Genomic DNA, 19,221 nt, shown 5'->3' on the forward strand with positions numbered 1-19,221 from the left:
ATTTAGTCTTAATCTCACTGAGACATCTTCAGGGAGTACAGATAACACTGGTAAGTAACACACATGCACACACACACAGAGACAAGACAATGCTCAATGAATCACTTAGGTGGTGTGTCTTTTGTGAGCATTTGTTGGCACCCTAGGATGTAAATTGGTATATGATTATTGTTTCCTAAATTTTGGAAAGATTTATGCACCCATATTTGTTTAAAGTAAGTTGATTTCTGAGTGTCGCTGCAGATTTCAAGAACTGTTTTTCATTTTTAAATTTACTGTGATAGAGCATGGTGGTTCTTCCATAAGATCATGTGAGTGGTATCCAGTACATGGTCTGTAAGACCAGAATGACCATAGTCATGATTGCAGATGTAAGTTTTGTGTTTATCTAAATGGATGATGACTGATCTACCTGTCCAAAGCAAGCCAACTTCATTGTTTCATTGCCATGTTTCTTTTGTCTTAAAATAACAGCCTGGTAATGACAGTGCCTAGTTGGCCTCAGTTGAGTATTATTATTATTTTTTTTTTATTAGTATTATAACATGGGCATCTCTGTTCAATCCAAAGACTCATCAGAGGAGGTTCTCACTGACTGTTGTTCACACAATATCTATCAGACATCTTGAATTCCACTGTGAAAGTACTCACAACCACATCTGGTCACTCATTCTGTTCATTTACCACTCTCCAACCAAAAATAGTTCTTATGGCCTTACTAACCACGCTTTTGCACATCCTCTGGGGATAATCCCTTGTTCTTTTTCCAACTTGTTACATATTGAAAACTTTCTTTTGTATTGATTTTATAGAACCTCTTTAGTAGCTTATATGTTCCTGTGACTTACCCTCTGTTTTCTACTCATTAACCAAACTCTGCAGCCCACACACTTTGTCTATTCTCATGAGGAGCATTCTGCAGATCTATCACTAATTTGATTATGTCCTCTAGATCTTTCACACTGTCTCCTTGTTCCCAAGAAATTCGAATGGCTGAACACATGCACAGTTGTCAAGATATATCTGTATCAAAGCCTTATGAAGAGATGCAATACCCTCCCTCTCTCTCTCTCTACTTGTCAGTGTTTTCTTCAACATCCAAGTAATCCTTTGAACTGTTTTGCTCACTTTTGTAACATGCACTCTGAACTTTGACACCATGTTTACAATTATCCCATATCTCTAGCCTCATCCCTACAGTACATTTCCATTAATATAATAAACAGCGGTAATATTTTCATCTCAAAGTGCATAACCTTACAATTCTCCACATTAAATTTGCAACCTTTGCAGGATTTTCTACATCACCTTAATAATTAACTGTTGCCCTCCTCAATTTTGCATCATGAGCAATCAACTGGATATGCTCCTTCACATTATTTCTTGTATCATTAATTTATGAATTAAATAGCAGTGGTATAATATAGTGCCTTCAGCACTCTGCTGGTTACTTGCATTTCATCTGGATATACTGCATACTCTGCCATAAACTATGAAGTCTGTATGCTAGCTAATTTTGTTATCCATTCCATCAGATAATGTTCTTCTCCAGATTTTTCTCTGATATTTTTTGTTAGCATATGCTGCAAAATCTTATAACACTCAGTAGCACAGTTCCTCTATAATTTTCCCATTCATTAATTCATTGTACTATATTTTTTTATTGATGGATATAATGTGAGCTGTGCTCATTAAGAATTTCTGGTGGGATATCATCTATATCAACCTTTCTTAAACTTTTTGCATTTAAGAAATGCTGAACCTTTCATAAAAAAATTATGGGAAAGGAAATTATGACAATGAATGATTATGTGAAAACTATTGTAATGAAGAAAACTTATGATGCATAGCATCACTGTTATTAATATTAAAAAATCAATTAACATATACTGTTGTTGTTTTGTTTCCACTACCAACTGCTTAAGTTCTGACGAAACCATAGCACTATTAGACAAAACTGTGAACAAATAACACATTGTAAGCAGTTATCTTTTATGTGTGAATCTAAATGTAGAAAGAATTGTGTTTACACTTATTGTTTTTCACCTCCAGAAAAGATTTGATATTAACTTAACTTTGACAAATGGAAACTTTCTCATTTACATTAGTCTTAGGTGTGTATGTTCATCTGAACTTTTCAGCTATAGTAGTTATGTTCATACTTAAACTCATAAAAAGTTTGTGTAAGACTATAATATATTTATCCCATGTATTGACTAAGGATATGTTTTTTTTGCTATTTATTTTGTATAATTATTTTTTTTTTTACCTAGCTCAGAAACCCTATTCTAGAGACCAAACATGGGACTTTTTCAAATCACTTCAGTGACTGAAAGTCTCTGTCCAGGCAATGAAATTCACCTTCTGCCTGAAGACAATCACAAACATTCAGTCATGGCAGGATTTGTATCCTCCATAGCCAACCAGGCTGGCAAATAAATATCTGTCTGCTCTAGGGAACCTCTACAAGTTTTTGAGAGCTCTAGAGTTTCCTGGAACTCAGCTTAAGAAACACTGATCTATACCAGCTTACTTTTTTTTTTTTTTACTAATTTTAGATACCTAATGGCTTTTTGTAGATATATTTTGAGTTTTGAAATATAGTTGCAATTGCATTTACTGCTATTAATCCAGAAAATATCCTGGATGTTTTCTGCTATTAATTGCCTTACTTATAATTTTTAAAATTTCTTCAGATATCCAGATTATCCTTATCTTCAAGTCTTTTTGTTTTTTTTTTCACACCTTCATTACTGGCTCTTTTTTTTTGTGTATTCTTTTATCCATTTCTAAGCAGCTTCAGTTGCTTCTAAAACATTTTGCTTTCTTTATGATGATTATCTTCTGCATTATTTTCAAGATTATCCCAGGATTTTTGCATTTTTTTCTATATATTTTTTTAAATTGTGCATTCTGTTTTATTATTATTGTCATTATTTAAAAGGTTTCAAGTAGTTCTAGGACTCAATTTGAGATGACCCAGACTAACTCACAGTGTCTATCATGCTTTCCTTAAATTTATTCAGTGAAAATTATAATAACAATATGCATCATTACTCCATCAAATAACCAATTCTACTTTTTTCCACTTAACAGTAACAAGCAAGAATTCTAGTCCTACATCCTTGCAAGCCACATTTTTATCCTTTTCAAGATTGACTTGTTATATTTTCTCCTTCCTCGTTATGTAGTAATGTACTTGTAAGAAATCCCATAAAATTTGTTTTATAGACTAATACAAACTTTCATTCTATTCTCATGGTGAACATTTCACAGATCTGAAATTATTTATCTTTGAATTCTCTCTCTCTCTCTGTCTCTCTCTCTCTCTCTCCATTCCCACCCCCCTCTCCATTTCTTCATCATTATGAAACTTGGGCATCTAAATCTGAAATACAGTAGTTCAGATGTCATTGAATCAAGGTCGTTATTGAATCAATAAAAAAGGATCAACTTCCTTATTTCTATTCATCAGCATCTTTCTCAAATCATTGGACAGGTGGCTCTCATATAGCGAACTTGTAGGGACCACAGATATAGTGTTATAATGAATATAGCAGTTTGTTATAATATGGTTTATTTACTATAGTGAATCTGCTGATATCCTTTGTGCTATTTTATCACTTTGGCATTTTGGAATTTCCACTCCTTATTTGCTATCCAATCAAGATCTTTAATTTCATCAGTTTCTTGCAGTACAGTACAGTATCAGAATGTAATCTCACAAATGCTCAATGCTCATTGCATAATTTTGCAGTATGAAATTGCCATTCACTGCCCTTTTACCATAGCATCTGTTTGTTCACCTCCTCCTGCAGATTATTGCTTTCTCCCATAGGAAATCATAGACCTGTTCATTCATTCATTCATTTCTGAATTCAAGTCCTAACCAACTTTTCTGAACATTTTACTGGCCAGAAATTTTCTATGTAATTTCTTCATTTCATGAGATGCTTCTGTAAGTTCTTGAGTCCACTATGGATTTTGCAAATTTGCCATTTATTCATTCATTCTTTAAAGATTGTTTCTTGTTTTCATACGTTTTTACTTTTCCCACTCATGTTATTTGTATATAAGAGTAAGCAGTTCATATCTGAAAGCTAGTTTTTTAAAACTTTTCCACATAGTTTGCTTTTCTCAAAACTACATGGTGATCATTTCCTATTTCAAATCCTTCCATACTCATAGACTAATCTGAAGATATCACTGTTAACAACAATGTGGTCAGAAAGAATTTTTTATGTTTCAATTTCAAGGGAATTTAAGGATATCTAAGTGTTGAACCATATTAGTAATTACTATATCATTAATAGAAATTGAGTATTTATCATTGGAATTGACTCTGTTACTTTCTCCAGATTTTTCCAAAACATTTATGTTGGTTTGGAATTTGTTTTCTATCCTGCTAGTTTAGTCTCTAAAAGAACTTTTTTCTTTCTTTTTTTTTTTATGATGACTGCAAGAATTTTCATATAACCTTTGGTGGACCAAAGACACAAAATAAATTGCATTAAATTTCTCCATTGTGAAATGGGCTCACATCACTGATTTAATATTGCTTTTCAGTCAAGTTTATCTTTCTGTTTAGGTATTCGGTATTTACCCTTTTTTTGCTTGATTGCTATGTTCTTAATAACATATCAGGTATTCTTGTGTAGAGGCTTAAGTGCTGTGAGGACATTATGTTGGAGGTTTAATGGACTTTTTACAGCACTCACAAAGAATTAAAATAGAATTTAATACTTCCTATATTTCGTCCTAGTCACTAGGACATCTACGGGGATTACAAAGACAATTAATGTAACATGCACACAAAAACTTACAATACTAAGCCCAACCACGTGGGTGACAATAAAGTCCTATCTAGGTGGAGCGCCCTCTAAGGGCAGTTGTAGGTGGCCTGGAATGTAAGGTAGGACCTCTGGCGATAACTGTTTCCCAAATCTTCGGAAGCTTAATGCAACCGTATTTGTTAAGATTTGGTTGGTTTTTGAGAGCTGCTGCTGCTTCTAAGAAAAGTCTCTCTTTCTTGAATTTGCTGTGGTGGAGCATGGTGGTTTTTTTCCATGATACTCTGTGGGTGGTGTCCAAAACATGGTCAGCCAAGCCTGAATGGCCATAGTTGTGTTTAACGATGTACGACTTGTGTTCCTCTAGGCGGATGGATGCTGATCTGCCTGTCTGTCCAAAGTACGCAAGCTTACAGGAACAGGGTACTTTGTAAACTCCAGGCAAAGAGAGAGGAGGGAGCTGATCTTTCGTAGAACGGATAAGGGTAGCCAGTTTGCGGTAGGGCTTATATGCTGTGTGTAGGTTATACTTTTTTAGTATCTTAGCTATTTTTTCCGAAGTGCCACGGATGTAGGGTATGGTGATGGCATTTTTAAATTCTTGTTGATGAGAGGGACGGGGAATGGGGGAGGAATTGATTATTTTTTTGATACTGTGTTCGCTGTAGCCATTGGAGAGGAAAGTTCTGTGTATGTGGTTAAGCTCAGTGGTGAGGGCGGTTCCACTGGAACAAAGATTGTGGGCTCTCTTGGTAAGGGTTTTAATGATGCCATATTGTTGTGAGGGGTGGTGGTGGGAGAGTTTGTGAATGTATCTGCCTGTGTGTGTGTGGGTTTTCTGTATACAGTGAAGGCAAGTGTATCATTAGGCAGGCGCGTGACTAAGGTGTCTAGGAAGGGTAAACAATTGTTCTTTTCCTTTTCCATAGTAAACTGGATTCTTGGATATAGGCTATTGAGATGACCAAGGAAGGAATCTAACGTGTCTGGGCCATGAGGCCAAATAGAGAACACATCATCTACATATCTTAGCCAGATAGACGGTTTGAGTGGGGCTGAGTCTATGGCTCGTTTTTCGAAATCTTCCATATAGAAATTGGCAAGGGGGGAGCCCAAGGCGGTTCCCTCTATCTGCTTGTAGATTTTTTTATTCCAAGCGAAATACCCAGAGTTGATGGCAAAGGAAAAGAGATCTAAGATGTCAGGGGGAAAAACGTTTTCTAAGAGAGATAAAGTGTCAGTTAAGGGAATATTAGTAAACAAGGAGGAGATATCAAAGCTTACTAATATGTCTGTATTATTCAAGGTTAAATTTTCTGTGAGGGCTTTAAAGTGGGTAGAGTTTTTTATATAGGAAGCTGAATTTCCGGTGAGGGGGGACAGAGAGTTGGCCAGCTGTTTAGACAGTCTGTAACAAGGTGCATTGGTGGCATCTACTATAGGCCTGAGTGGGGAATTAGTTTTGTGGATTTTTGGTAGACCGTATATTCGGGGGGCACGGGAGCGGAAAGGTTTAAGTTTTTTCGTGACGTCGGGGGGCCAGGAGGTTACTTTTTTAAGTAAGATTTTTAATTTCTTAACTTGCGTTTTTGTGGGGTCGTGTTCTAGCGGGATGTAGGTAGCGCGATCGCGGAGGATAATGTTCATTTTACGATTGTATTCGCTGGTATTAAGGACAACTGTGGCATTACCTTTATCCGCTCTGGTGATGACGATACTTTTTTCTTTGCGTAGTTTCTGGAGAGCCATGCGTTGGGAATAAGATAAGTTACTTTTTGGAGGCGACGAGTGAACGAGGATGTTGGCTACGTCGAGTCTGATGTTGTTGGCTACTTCCGACGGTAAGCGACCGTCGGAAGTAGCCAACCAGCGAATACAATTGTAAAATGAACATTATCCTCCGCGATCGCGCTACCTACATCCCGCTAGAACACGACCCCACAAAAACGCAAGTTATTGTGTGCATGTTACATTAATTGTCTTTGTAATCCCCGTAGATGTCCTAGTGACTAGGACGAAATATAGGAAGTATTAAATTCTATTTTAATTCTTTGTGAGTGCTGTAAAAAGTCCATTAAACCTCCAACATAACATATCAGATACTCAGGATGTCACCTGTTTTTAAAATTCCTTATTTTGGTAACATAATTATGTAATCATGATATGGTATTTCTCAAATTCTTTTGCTAGTTCTGCTTCTTTTCCATTGGGTTTTGTACATTGATGTGGCTTATCTTTTATTTTTAAGTGAGACATGAGTGACATTGCAGTTTTCACTCATGTCTCACTGTATACATGATATTTAGTTATCTTCTGCCATTATTATATTATGCTTCAATAATTTCATTTAAATATAGAATACGGCCTGAAAGAAATAATCTTGCAACTGATGTTTTTTATGTTGACCTCAACCTACAAAAGGCTTCAAACCACGGATAAACCAAGGAATTTTTATTTTTATAATTTTTTGTATTATTATTTATTTATTTTTTACATAATCTGGAAGCTTTGCTCTAGAGAGACCAAACATGAAACTTTTCAAGCTACTTCAAGTCTCCAGTAAGTGAGTGGTCATCTCACTATAGGCAATAAATGTTGTGCGCTACCGGTTTTATTAGTGTGGGGGATTTTTTTTGCCAAAACTTAATTACAAAATCATTATTATTAGACTTAGTAACCTGCAAAAAATGGCGGCGACATTGTCATTCCATGACTTTAATTTAGATTTCAGTCGTTTCATTAAGTGTGAGGTCTGTTATATGTATTCTTTCGATTACATAAATGATTTGTGGATATTTGGTGAGGGTAGAAGGAGGGTGTGTGCAAAGTGTGACCTGAAAGAGGAATTGATGAATGCAAATATGAAATTGATGACAGAAAGTGTTAGTAGAGAGATTGTCGTGGGGAAAATGAGTGCACGTTTGAAAGCGAAGGATGGTGAGAAAGAGTGACAAAAAAATGTTAAAAAATCCGTAAGAAAGAAAAAGAGTGATTTGAAAATCATAACGGATGTTAAAAGGGACGAAAGTGAGGTGAGAGAGAGAATGAATGAAACTAGAAATGGCGTGACGTAGAAACCGAAAGTGAAAAAAATTGAAAGAATGGATGATAGCGAAAAAAATAATGAACGATAGTGAAAGTTCGACGCATGTTGGACTGAAAGTACAGAAACAAAGAAAGATGAATGAGTGTGAAAATGGGAAGAATGATAGTGAAACTTGGACGCATGTTGGACCGAAAGTACAGAAACAAAGAAGGATGAATGAGAGTGAAAGTGAGAAGAGGGGGTCAAGAGTTAGAAAGTTAGAAAGATTGAATGATAGAGAGAATGTGTTGCGAGATTCGGAAGTTGAATTGGATGAGGCAAGAAATGAAATGGATGTAGAATGAAATTAAGAAAATTCGGGTAAAAACTATTAAAATAAATAATGATGGCATGAAAGAGTTAACAAAAGATGAGTGAGTGGCATTGTATGGCGACTCCATTATTAAAGGTGTGCTGGAGGATAGAATACACAAGGTATGTTTTCTAAGCGCTAAAATGAGTAGAGTGATTGAGGCATTTGATATGAGGCAGGAGGGAGCAAAAGAGTTAATAGTATTAATAGGTATTAATGACTTGAGAGAGGACAAAGAGTGTGTCAGAATAGATATCAGGAGGCTGCTTAGAAAGATAAAAGAGAATAGTGTGACAGGAAGGGTAGTTAGCATGTTGCCTAGGTATGACTGTGGTGAAATGAGGCAGAGAGCAAGGATTATGAATGATATGCTGGCTGAAATGTGTGAGGAGATGGAAGTACAGTTTGTTAATGTGTGGAATGAGTTTGAGGGACGAAGTGAGCTGTATGGGAGCAATGGACTGCATTTGAGTGGTTATGGTGTGAGTCGCTTGGAGAGACTGCTGCTGGATGGTAGAGAAGTGAATAGAGAGAATGAATCAGATCGAGTGGGAAGTGATGTGGAAGAGCAGAAGAGTAAGACAGGAGAGATTGAAGAGATGGTTATGAATGGGAAAGTGAGTGGTATGAGTATAGAAAATGAGAGAATGGGTGTGCAAGAGGAGCAGGAAAGCGGGGAGGCTCAGGGTGGACAGGGATACACAGCATGAGAAAGGTGGATGCTCCAAGAGGAGGTGAACATGTGTAGGCAGTAAAGGAATGGGATGACCAGGGATCAAGAGGAAACAGTTGGAATTGAAAAGGGTTTTAAAATGAAGAAGCAGAAAGGGAAATGGCCCCGGTCGAGCATGGAGAGATCACATCGAATGAGTGGTATCAGTGGAACTAGCTGTAGATCCAGAAATGAACTGTTGTGTTTGTATACAAATGCTAGAAGTATAAGAAACAAGCCAGATGAAATGGTTGCACTAATTGTGTCTGTTCACCCAGAAATTGTCGGAATAAGTGAGACATGGTTGGAAGAGGACGACATCCTGACAGAAATAGAGATAGATGGGTATGGTGTGTTTCATGAGGATAGAAGAGGTAAAAAGGGAGGGAGAGTGCTATTGACGATAGAGAAAGAGTTATGTCCATACAAAGTAGAGATGTAAGAGGGAAATAGTGCCAGTGGTTTTGAGGCAGTATGGTGTGAGATAGAGGTGAATGGAATCAAATACTTGGTGGGATGTTGTTATAGACCAGGTAATGTGGATGATGTTGATAATGAAATGTACAATCAAATTAGCCAAGTAAATAAGAAAAGGGTGATCATTATGGATAATTTTAATTATGGCAATATAGACTGGAATGATGAGATAGCAACTGGAAGTAAATAAAATGAGTTTTCATATCATTTTAATTTTCAGTTTTTTCTGCTAGTAAAGAATGAATACAGTAACTAATGCTTTACAAAAAAAAAAAGGACTTCCCATACCTATATATCTGAAACAGTTAAAAATTACCTGCTAAATTAGGTAAATAACATAACAAACTTTCTAATTTGCAAAATGATATCATTAGTGTACTGTTTTCAGTTGTCTATAGTCATTGGTATAAATCTCATTTGCTGAGAGACAGTCTTAATGCCAGCCTGGTTGGCCCAGTGGTTAGCATATCCACTTTCCAGCCAAAAGGCTGTGGGTTTGAATCCCACTGTGGGCATGGATGCTTATGATTGTCTATGAAAATAGTAGTGGTGGAGACAGAGAGTTGTGGAATACGTACCCTCCCTTGATGAGTCTTTGGACTCTCTGGAGGTGTCATGTAATAATAATAATAATTAACAAATTAGCATTTTTTTTTTAATTTCAGAGATAAAGGGGAGAATTTTGAAACCAACAATGACAAAAAAAAAAAAAATTAAAATCTGAGCAGGTTAAAATGTGAATAGATGCAATTATCAATATTTTAAATAGCACTGGACTGTCCATAGAATAGGGTTAACAATTGTTTGGAGGTTAACTGTTATAAAAATTTTGAAGCATATTACCTTCTTTCATTAAAGTCCAATTACTGTCAAGTTGCTTTTCTGCTAACTGGAAATATCGCCTTTCTGTCCACAATATTGCATGATTTTCAGTTATCACAGCTGTGCCTGCATATAAATAATGAAAAAATTTACAAAAAGAACCAGCTTTTTGTTTATAAAATACTAAGCAATTATTGAAGTTATATATGCAATGCAAAAAAAAAAAAGTATAATAAATTTAGTTTAATCCTTTATCCAAGTGTGAGCTAATAAAGTTTGTGCCTGATAGTATCTTCAGGACTGGGGTAAGGTGGTACAACACCGAGAAACTCATTGCAAAGGTAGAGCAAGCTAACATCACTCCTAACTCAGTATCTCCCATAATGCAAAACACATCTCCTTGCGGATATGTATAATGTTATGCATTAAGGGAAAGGCCACTATCCAGCCTAGTTTCGACCTTTATTGAGGTAGAAACCTATTATAGGTAGAGATGACCTTGCTAATGCTTCTGCCTGGTATCTCAACTTGGACCTGGCTCCCACTGAAGAGACCTCAATAAAGGTTGAAATTTCTGAGTCTCAGGTCTGATAGAGGAAAGGAAAATGGAAGGAGGAATAAATAGTTCTGTTGCATAGGAGATTCTAAGATAGAAATAGCAAATTATCAACCAATCAGCATTTCAGGAGTGATGGTTAAGGTACTGGAGAATTTGGTTAATCCCATTCTATAGATGTACTACTCTATTAATTTCATCCTCTCACCAAACAGCTTCAAAATCTTTGCATGTAATATCATAACACTAGTACTGATTCACTTTTCACTTCCCTATCCTTCCTAAAAATTCTATATACTCAGACAACTAATTTAAAATATCTTTTTTGTTTAGGTATGCTAACTCAGCTCTCTTATTTCTGATACTTATATTAGTATACAAACATAGCAATCCCACTCTCTTTAAGACCATCTTGCCAATAGTGTAAGACAGGTATGATGTAGTTCTATGAACAGAATTACTGTGGAAGTTCCATAATGAGTATTGGAACTCCATGCAGATTCCCCTTTATTTATTTATAATAATAATTATTATTATTATTATTATTGGCCACATGGTTAGCCTCGTGGCTATGCGCTTTGCAACCATATGTCTGGGAAAGGAGTGCCGTGAGTTTGATTCCCGTTGTTGACGCGAGGAGCTTAAGGATCTTTCTCGGACATAGCCAAGTTAGTTGGTCTTGGGCATGGACAGCAGGGTTTTTCTTCCCAGTTTATCTGAGGTTTTTCCTCTGCAAGCAGGCAAACCGGTCCCATGAACACACACACACACAAATACAGTCATAGAATATACCAAGAGGCATAGGGCTATCCTCGGGATGGGTACGACTTAGAAGGGCTTAAGATAGCTCTGTAACAGGCCAGTAGGCCTAACACATAAAAGGGAGAAGAAGCGAAGATTATTATTATTAATTTACAGATTATAGGCCTGATAAATAAAACACTCGACCCAAATATAGTACAAAAAGAAACATGCTTGAAAATATACAATATTTAAGCAGTGCTAACATTATTATATGGCAGTGAAATTTGGGCAATAAACAAACAAGATAAACAAAGAATAAAAACAAGTGAAATGAGATTTATGAGAAGAACTGCAAAATACACATTAGATCAAAAAAGGAACGAAGACATTTTAAAAGAACTAAAAACAAAATCAATAGAAGAAAAACTAAAACAATTATAAACAAAAATGGATTGAACATGTAAACCAAATGGCCAACACCTGACATCCTAAACAAATATTAAAATATAAGCCAATTGGAAAGAGAAGGCAGGGTAGACCTCAAAAAAGGATACTGGATGGATAATGAGACCGGAACAGACCAATATGATCTATACCCATAATTAGTGTTATGATGATGATTTATAATTACTGTTTTTTTTTTTATTAATTTTGCCACAGCTATTCAAATGTTTTTAAATTTAGAAACAAACACCTGTCCAACTTCATGTTCGTTTGAGGTAATCTCATTTATGGATAACATATGACAAACCAACTGGAAGGAGTGTGTGTGTGGGGCAACTGATGTTGCCCCACAACTTCAGGCAACATCAGCAGACTGATGTTGCCTGAAGCAACATCAGTCTGATGTTGCTTCAGGCATTCTGAGGGAAGTTTTTTTGTATCCGCCACAAAAGATCACAGTGACGTAAGTGAAATGTAGTGTTTTCTATAAAAGAGGACACAAAGTCCTCTTTTATAGAAAAGTGTGCAGGCAAAAATTCCAAGTTTTGGGGTATTAAAGTATTGGTCAAGAAATCAGAAAGGGAAACCATTAGACACAGTGAATGTCCAGAGAAAAAAATGACAATGTAATTGCAAAACTGTGCAGTCCAGAATAATATGGTATTTTGGAAATTAGGCCTTTGTGCCAAATCTAATCAACTGCATAAAGCCTAATGTATGGAAAGACCAGTATTCTGCAGGTCTTGAATCAGATTTTTATTTTATTTTTTTATTATTTTTTATATCAATCTCTCATGCAAGCGGTAACAAAACCTGTAACACAACAGTGTTATGGGTTTGGGCACGTGATTAGAGAGAAGGAAGGAATCTGTTAATGTGTTCCTCGAAGAGATGGAGGTTGTCTTCATTGGGGAAATAGTATGGAGTAAAATTTTCCAAACAACACAAATAAAAGGAATGAAATAAAGTTCTTACATGACAACAAGAATGGAATGTGGAAGAACAGAGGTGAATTCAGGGAATGTATACCAATGAAAATACTACAAAAAGTCATAACACATAAACAAAGCAGCTCTGATAAGTAATTGGAGGGAATTTATAAGAGAATATTGCTTCTGTTTTGTTTTTTTATCTGACCCACAAACAAGTTGCAAGACATATAGCACATCGATGTAGAGTAGGTAAAAGAGCAGAAAAAAAAAAGAAAGAAAAAATTTGACATGTTTTTTAAAAAGCTGAAGGGTTGTAGCCTCTAGGGAAGAAAGAATGAGAGCAGCTATTTGAGATGACAGATTGATTAAATGAAAGAGAAGGAAGTTTGAAGGTGGATAGTAAATGAATGTTGACTAGCAGCTGATCTTGTCTTACAGTTTTTGAAGAAAGTGAAGGAATGATAGTGGCTAATTCAGCAGAGAACTGACAAAATTGCTTGTAGAAGAGCATAAGGCAAATTTTATTGTCTTTGAGAGAGAGATCTAAGTGATTCTGTGAAAGTGTGGTCATCAAGTAATCTGACTGACCTCTTCTGAAGAGCATCAAGCAATGCTAGTGAGGCTTTGGGTGCACAACCTTGAACATGTGAAGAGAATTCCATGTTTGGGTGGATTTGGGATTTATATAGGGTTGGTGGTTGTACAGATAAAAAGTAGTGCCTTGAGTGGAAAAGTACACAGACTTTTTTGGAAACTGCAGAAGCTATGACTGAGAGGTGCCAGAAATGGCAGAAGGTGCAGGTCAGTCTAAGAAGAGAAATCTCATGTTTTGATATCTGATATCAAAACATGATATCTGATGTTTTGATATCAATTCTATAATGTCCTTTAAATAACTTAACTGTTTCTATCACATCCCCTCTTTTTTTACCTATCAATCAACTTCTGCAATCCACACACACACACTCAAACTATCCCCACAGGAAATGTCAGTTGCAAATTCAGCAGAGCACCGAAGAAAGTACCTGTAGAAGAGGCATAAGGCAGAATTTGATTGTCTGTGAGAGAAGTATCTGAGTGATTCTGTGAAACAATGGTCATCAATTAATTCATTCCAATTATTTCCTATATCATTTATGTACAAATTAAACAGTAGCAGTCCTAGCAGATAACCTTGTGGCACACCACTAGTTACCTGCTTTTGCTTGGATTCTATTCTTCCATTATACCACTTTTTTGATACCAGCCCAGAGGCCATCCTCTTATCCATATACAACATGCCATATCCATCACCGTTTGTTCTAATTTACATAACAGAGTTCCATGTAGTATTCTGTCAAATGCAAAATCCAACAGAATCATCATGTAGCTATTCCCTTTATCCACTCATCAGTCACACTGTTATAAAAAGTTAATAACTTACTAAGGCATGCCCAACCCTTCACAAAGCCATGTTGCTCATCATAGCGTAACATATTCTTATCCACCCATTCTTGAATTATCTTTTTAACCAATTTTTCCAGTACTTTTACCACCACTCCTGAGATAATGATTGGTGTATAGTTTGTTAATGCAATCTTGGAAAACTTCCCTTACACAAGGGAATTATTTTGTTCTCTTTCAAATAAACTCTACCACTGAGACTTAAATTAAAGAGCCTGGCCAGAAGCATTGCCAATTCCCTTGCACATTCTCACCAAATTGGAGCTGATATCCCATCTAATCCCACAACTATATTTACATTAAGATTCTGCAATATCCTAAGAACCTCCAATTCATCCACATCTGTTCCCATAAGTCTCTGTTGCATATCATAGCAAAAACTTTATTTGAATAAACATACACATTGCAAAGTAGTTACTCAGTAACTCAACTATTTTATCTGCTTCTGTCACCTCGTGACCATCAGCACTCATTAGGGTTATTCTTCCTCTTACTTGTCACGTAATGAAAGCACTCTTTGGGATTTTCTTGGCCTGCTCGGCTAGTTTCTTCTTATTATAAAATATATACACGTTTACACAAGAATATTACAGACCATCTTCAGTGGCTACATAGGAATAGTTTTATAAAACAAGGTGGAATATGAACAATTGATCGTTCACAAATAGAAAGAGCCACGTGATGTCATATCGCTAATTCTTAAAAGAGTAAACATTTTTTATCAGAGTCATGATTAAATTAAAGATATTAATTCAGAAATTCATGTAATAATCTTAAATAACATTAGACTAATATAGGAAATTTTAAAAAAAATAAATAAAAATAAAATTAAAGTGTTATCCTGATTAAACTATCCCAAATTTTTGATACAGATATACAGTCATTATGATTCAAGTTAGGATGCTGAAGTAATGCCTCTACACTTTCTTTAAATAAACGTTCAAATTTATAGCGACATCTGTGTAGGAGGCGAGTCTTGGACCAAGGGATGTTGTGGCTTGTTTCTATTCTGTGCTGAGCTAATCCAGATTTCTTGGGTTTGTTGTGTTGAATGGATGATAGATGCTCTTGAATTCTTTTTTCTATAAAGCTTCCAATTTGTCCAAAGCAGGAAAGATTACAGTTACACGGAACTTGGTACACACCAGGTTGACATAGTTGAGCGTTTATCTTTAGAAGGAAAATGGGTGGATAATTTGTTAATAGGTGTATAAGTGGCTGTTAAATCATATTTCTTCAGAATTCTTGAAATTGGTTCTGAAATCCCGGAAATGTAAGGAATTGGAACTCGACATATTGAATCTTTGCTGTTTTGTGTTGGATTGTAAGAATCGAAAAGATGTTGTGTACTCTTTTCGGAGAAGCCATTTAGTTTAATGTGATGTTTGATAGTCGAAAGTTCTTTCTGTAATAAATGAGAAGTTGAACAATTAGTTTTGGCTCATCGGATTAAACATCTTATGATTCCTGTTTTTTGACAAGGATGGTGGGCATAGATTCTTTGAGAATATAACGACAAATGATAACGACAGTTATCATTTTTAGACGTCCACCTCATCCGTTCACCTTCGGGTATTCTTACAACAACAGTTTATAGAAAACCAACTTTCACAGGTCATTAGATTCTCAAAGAATCTTCCCATCATCCTTGTCAAAAAACAGGAATCATAAAATGTTTAATCCAATGAGGCAAAACTAATTGTTCAACTTCTCGTTTATTACAGAAAGAACTTTTGACTATCAAACATCACATGAAACTAAATGGCTTCTCCGAAAAGAGTACACATCTTTTCAATTCTTACAATCCAACACAAAACAGCAAAGATTCAATACATCGAGTTCCAATTCCTTACATTTCTGGGATTTCAGAACCAATTTCAAGAATTCTGAAGAAATATGATTTAACAGCCACTTATACACCTATTAACAAATTATCCACCCATTTTCTTCTGCTAAAAATAAACGCTCAACTATGTCTCTACCTGGTGTGTATCAAGTTCCACGTAACTGTAATCTTTCCTACTTTGGACAAACCGGATGCTCAATAGAAAAAAGAAGAATTCAAGAGCATCAATCATCCATTCAACACAACAAACCCGAGAAATTTGGATTAGCTCAGCATGGAATAGAAACAAGCCACAACATACTTTGATCCAAGACTCACCTTCTACACAGATGTCACTATAAATTTGAACGTTTATTTAAAGAAAGTGCAGAGGCCTTACTTCAATGTCCTAACTTGAATCGTAATGATTGTATATCTGTATCAAAAATTTGGGAAAGTTTAATCAGGATAACAGATTAAATTTTTTTTTTTTTAAATTTCCTATATTAGTTTAATGTTATTTAAGATTATTACATGAATTTCTGAATTAATATCTATCATTTAATCATGACTCTGATAAAAAATGTTTACTCTTTTAATACTCAGTGATATGACATCGCGCGGCTCGTTCTATTTGTGAATGATCAATTGTTCGTATTCCACCTTGTTTTTTACGTGTGTAGAGGCTTAAGTGCTGTGAGGACATCATGTTGGAGGCTTAATGGATTTTTTACAACACTCAAAAAGAATTAAAATAGACTTTAATACTTCCTATATTTCGTCCTAGTCACTAGGACATCTACGGGGATTACAAAAAAAAAATTAATGTAACATATGCACAAATAACAAACAATACTAAGCCCAACCACGTGGGTGACACTAAAGTCCCATCTAGGTAGAGCGCCCTCTAAGGGCAGTAGTAGGTGGCCTGGAATGTAAGGTGGGAACTCTGGTGATGAGTGTTTCTCAAATTTTCGGAAGCTTAATGCAACCATATTTATTGAGATTTGGTTGGTTTTTGAGAGCTGCTGCTGCTGCTTCTAAGAAAAGTCTCTCTTTCTTGAATTTGCTGTGGTGGAGCATGGTGGTTTTCTTCCATGATACTCTGTGGGTGGTGTCCAAAACATGGTCAGCCAAGCCTGAATGGCCATAGTTGTGTTTGAAGATGTAAGACTTGTGTTCCTCTAGACGGATGGATGCTGATCTGCCTGTCTGTCCAAAGTACGCCAGCTTACAGGAACAGGGTACTTTGTAAACTCTAGGCAGAGAGAGAGGAGGGAGCTGATCTTTCGTAGAACGGAAAAGGGTAGCAAGTTTGCGGTGGGGCTTATATGCTGCGTGTAGATTGTATTGTTTTAGTATCTTGGCTATTTTTTCAGATGTGCCACGGATGTAGGGTATGGTGATGGCATTTTTAAAATCTTGTTGATGAGAAGGAAGGAGAATGGGGGAGGAGTTGATTATTTTTTTGATACTGTGATCGCTGTAGCCATTGGAGAGGAAAGTGCTGTGTATGTGGTTAAGCTCATTAGTGAGGATGGTTCCACTGGAACAAAGATTGTGGGCTCTCTTGGTAAGAGTTTTAATAATGCCATATTGTTGAGAGGGGTGGTGGTGGGAGAGTTTGTGAATGTATCTGCCTGTGTGTGTGGGTTTTCTGTATACGGTGAAGGTAAGTGTATCATTAGGCAGGCGTGTGACTAAGGTGTCTAGGAAGGGTAAACAATTGTTCTTTTCCTTTTCCATAGTGAACTGGATTCTTGGATGTAGACTATTGAGATGACTGAGGAAGGAGTCTAACGTGTCTGGGCCATGAGGCCAAATAGAGAACACATCATCTACATATCTTAGCCAGATAGAAGGTTTGAGTGGGGCTGAGTCTATGGCTCGTTTTTTGAAATCTTCCATATAGAAATTGGCAAGGGGGGGGGGGGGGTGAGAGGGGGGAACCCATGGCAGTTCCCTCTATCTGCTTGTAGATTTTGTTGTTCCACGAGAAATATCCAGAGTTAATGGCAAAGGAAAAGAGATCTAAGATGTCAGAGGGAAAAACGTTTTCTAAGAGAGATAAGGTGTCAATTAAGGGAATATTGGTAAACAAAGAGGAGATATCAAAGCTTACCAATATGTCTGTCTTCTTCAAGGTTAAATTTTCTGTGAGGACTTTAAAGTGGGTCGAGTTTTTTATATAGGAAGGGGACCTTCCGGTGAGGGGGATCAGAGAGTTGGCCAGCTGTTTAGATAGTCTATAGCAAGGTGCATTGGTAGCATCTACTATAGGCCTGAGTGGGGAATTGGGTTTGTGGATTTTTGGTAAGCCATATATTCGGGGGGGGGGGGGGGGGGGGGAGCGGAAAGGTTTAAGTTTTTTCGTGACATCTGGGGGGCAGGAAGATACTTTTTTGAGTAAAATTTTAAGTTTCTTAACTTGTGTTTTTGTGGGGTCGTGTTCTAGCGGGATGTAGGTAGCGCGATCGCGGGGGATAATGTTCATTTTACGCTTATATTCACTGGTATTAAGAACGACTGTGGCATTACCCTTATCCGCTCTGGTGATGACGATACTTTTTTCTTTACGTAGTTTCAGGAGAGCCGTGCGTTGGGCATATGATAAATTACTTTTTGGCGGAGAAGAATGCGCGAGGATGTTGGCGACGTCAAGTCTGATGTTGTTAGCTATCTCCGACGGTAAGCGACCGATTCCACGTTCGATGTTCACCATTACGTCAAGCACCGGCACTTCCTTAGGAGCGACGGCAAAATTATGGCCGAGGCAAAGGACGCTGACAGCATCGTCGTTGAGCCTTTTGGAAGAGAGGTTTATTACTGTCTGGAGAGGTTGAATTTGTGGTTGTGGTTTGTTTTTCACAAGGTTGCTAAATTTTTTGATGTGTTTATTTTTTATTTTTTGGAATTCTCTCTGTGCGGAAGTTTCCGAAATGCCAGAAAGAATCGACCAAAGTTCAGGGTTAAGAACGGTGGAGAGCTCTGAATGTAAGGAGCCAATGGCAGCGTTCGTCACTGCGAGGGTAGCACGTGTAGAGGTGATTTGCTCGCAGAGTAATGCCTGGCTGGCAC

General features: G+C 36.6%; 1 protein-coding gene across 1 annotated transcript in view; it reads right to left on the reverse strand.

Moving 5' to 3' along the window:
• The window catches only part of LOC150095193 (xaa-Pro aminopeptidase 1-like), a 606,338-nt gene that overhangs the window by 419,994 nt on the left and 167,123 nt on the right, over positions 1–19,221 (reverse strand). The window contains exons 7-8 of the mRNA XM_090410814.1: positions 18,878–18,886; positions 10,221–10,325 (exon numbers count right to left, since the gene is read on the reverse strand). Coding sequence (XP_090266940.1) covers positions 10,221–10,325; positions 18,878–18,886 — 114 coding nt within the window. The remainder of the gene's footprint in view (positions 1–10,220; positions 10,326–18,877; positions 18,887–19,221) is intronic.

This window comes from Typopeltis vanoorti, chromosome 20 (assembly GCF_054136105.1).
Source record: "Typopeltis vanoorti isolate ZY-2024b chromosome 20, IOZ_Tvanoo_1.0, whole genome shotgun sequence".
Lineage (NCBI taxonomy): Eukaryota > Metazoa > Arthropoda > Arachnida > Uropygi > Thelyphonidae > Typopeltis > Typopeltis vanoorti.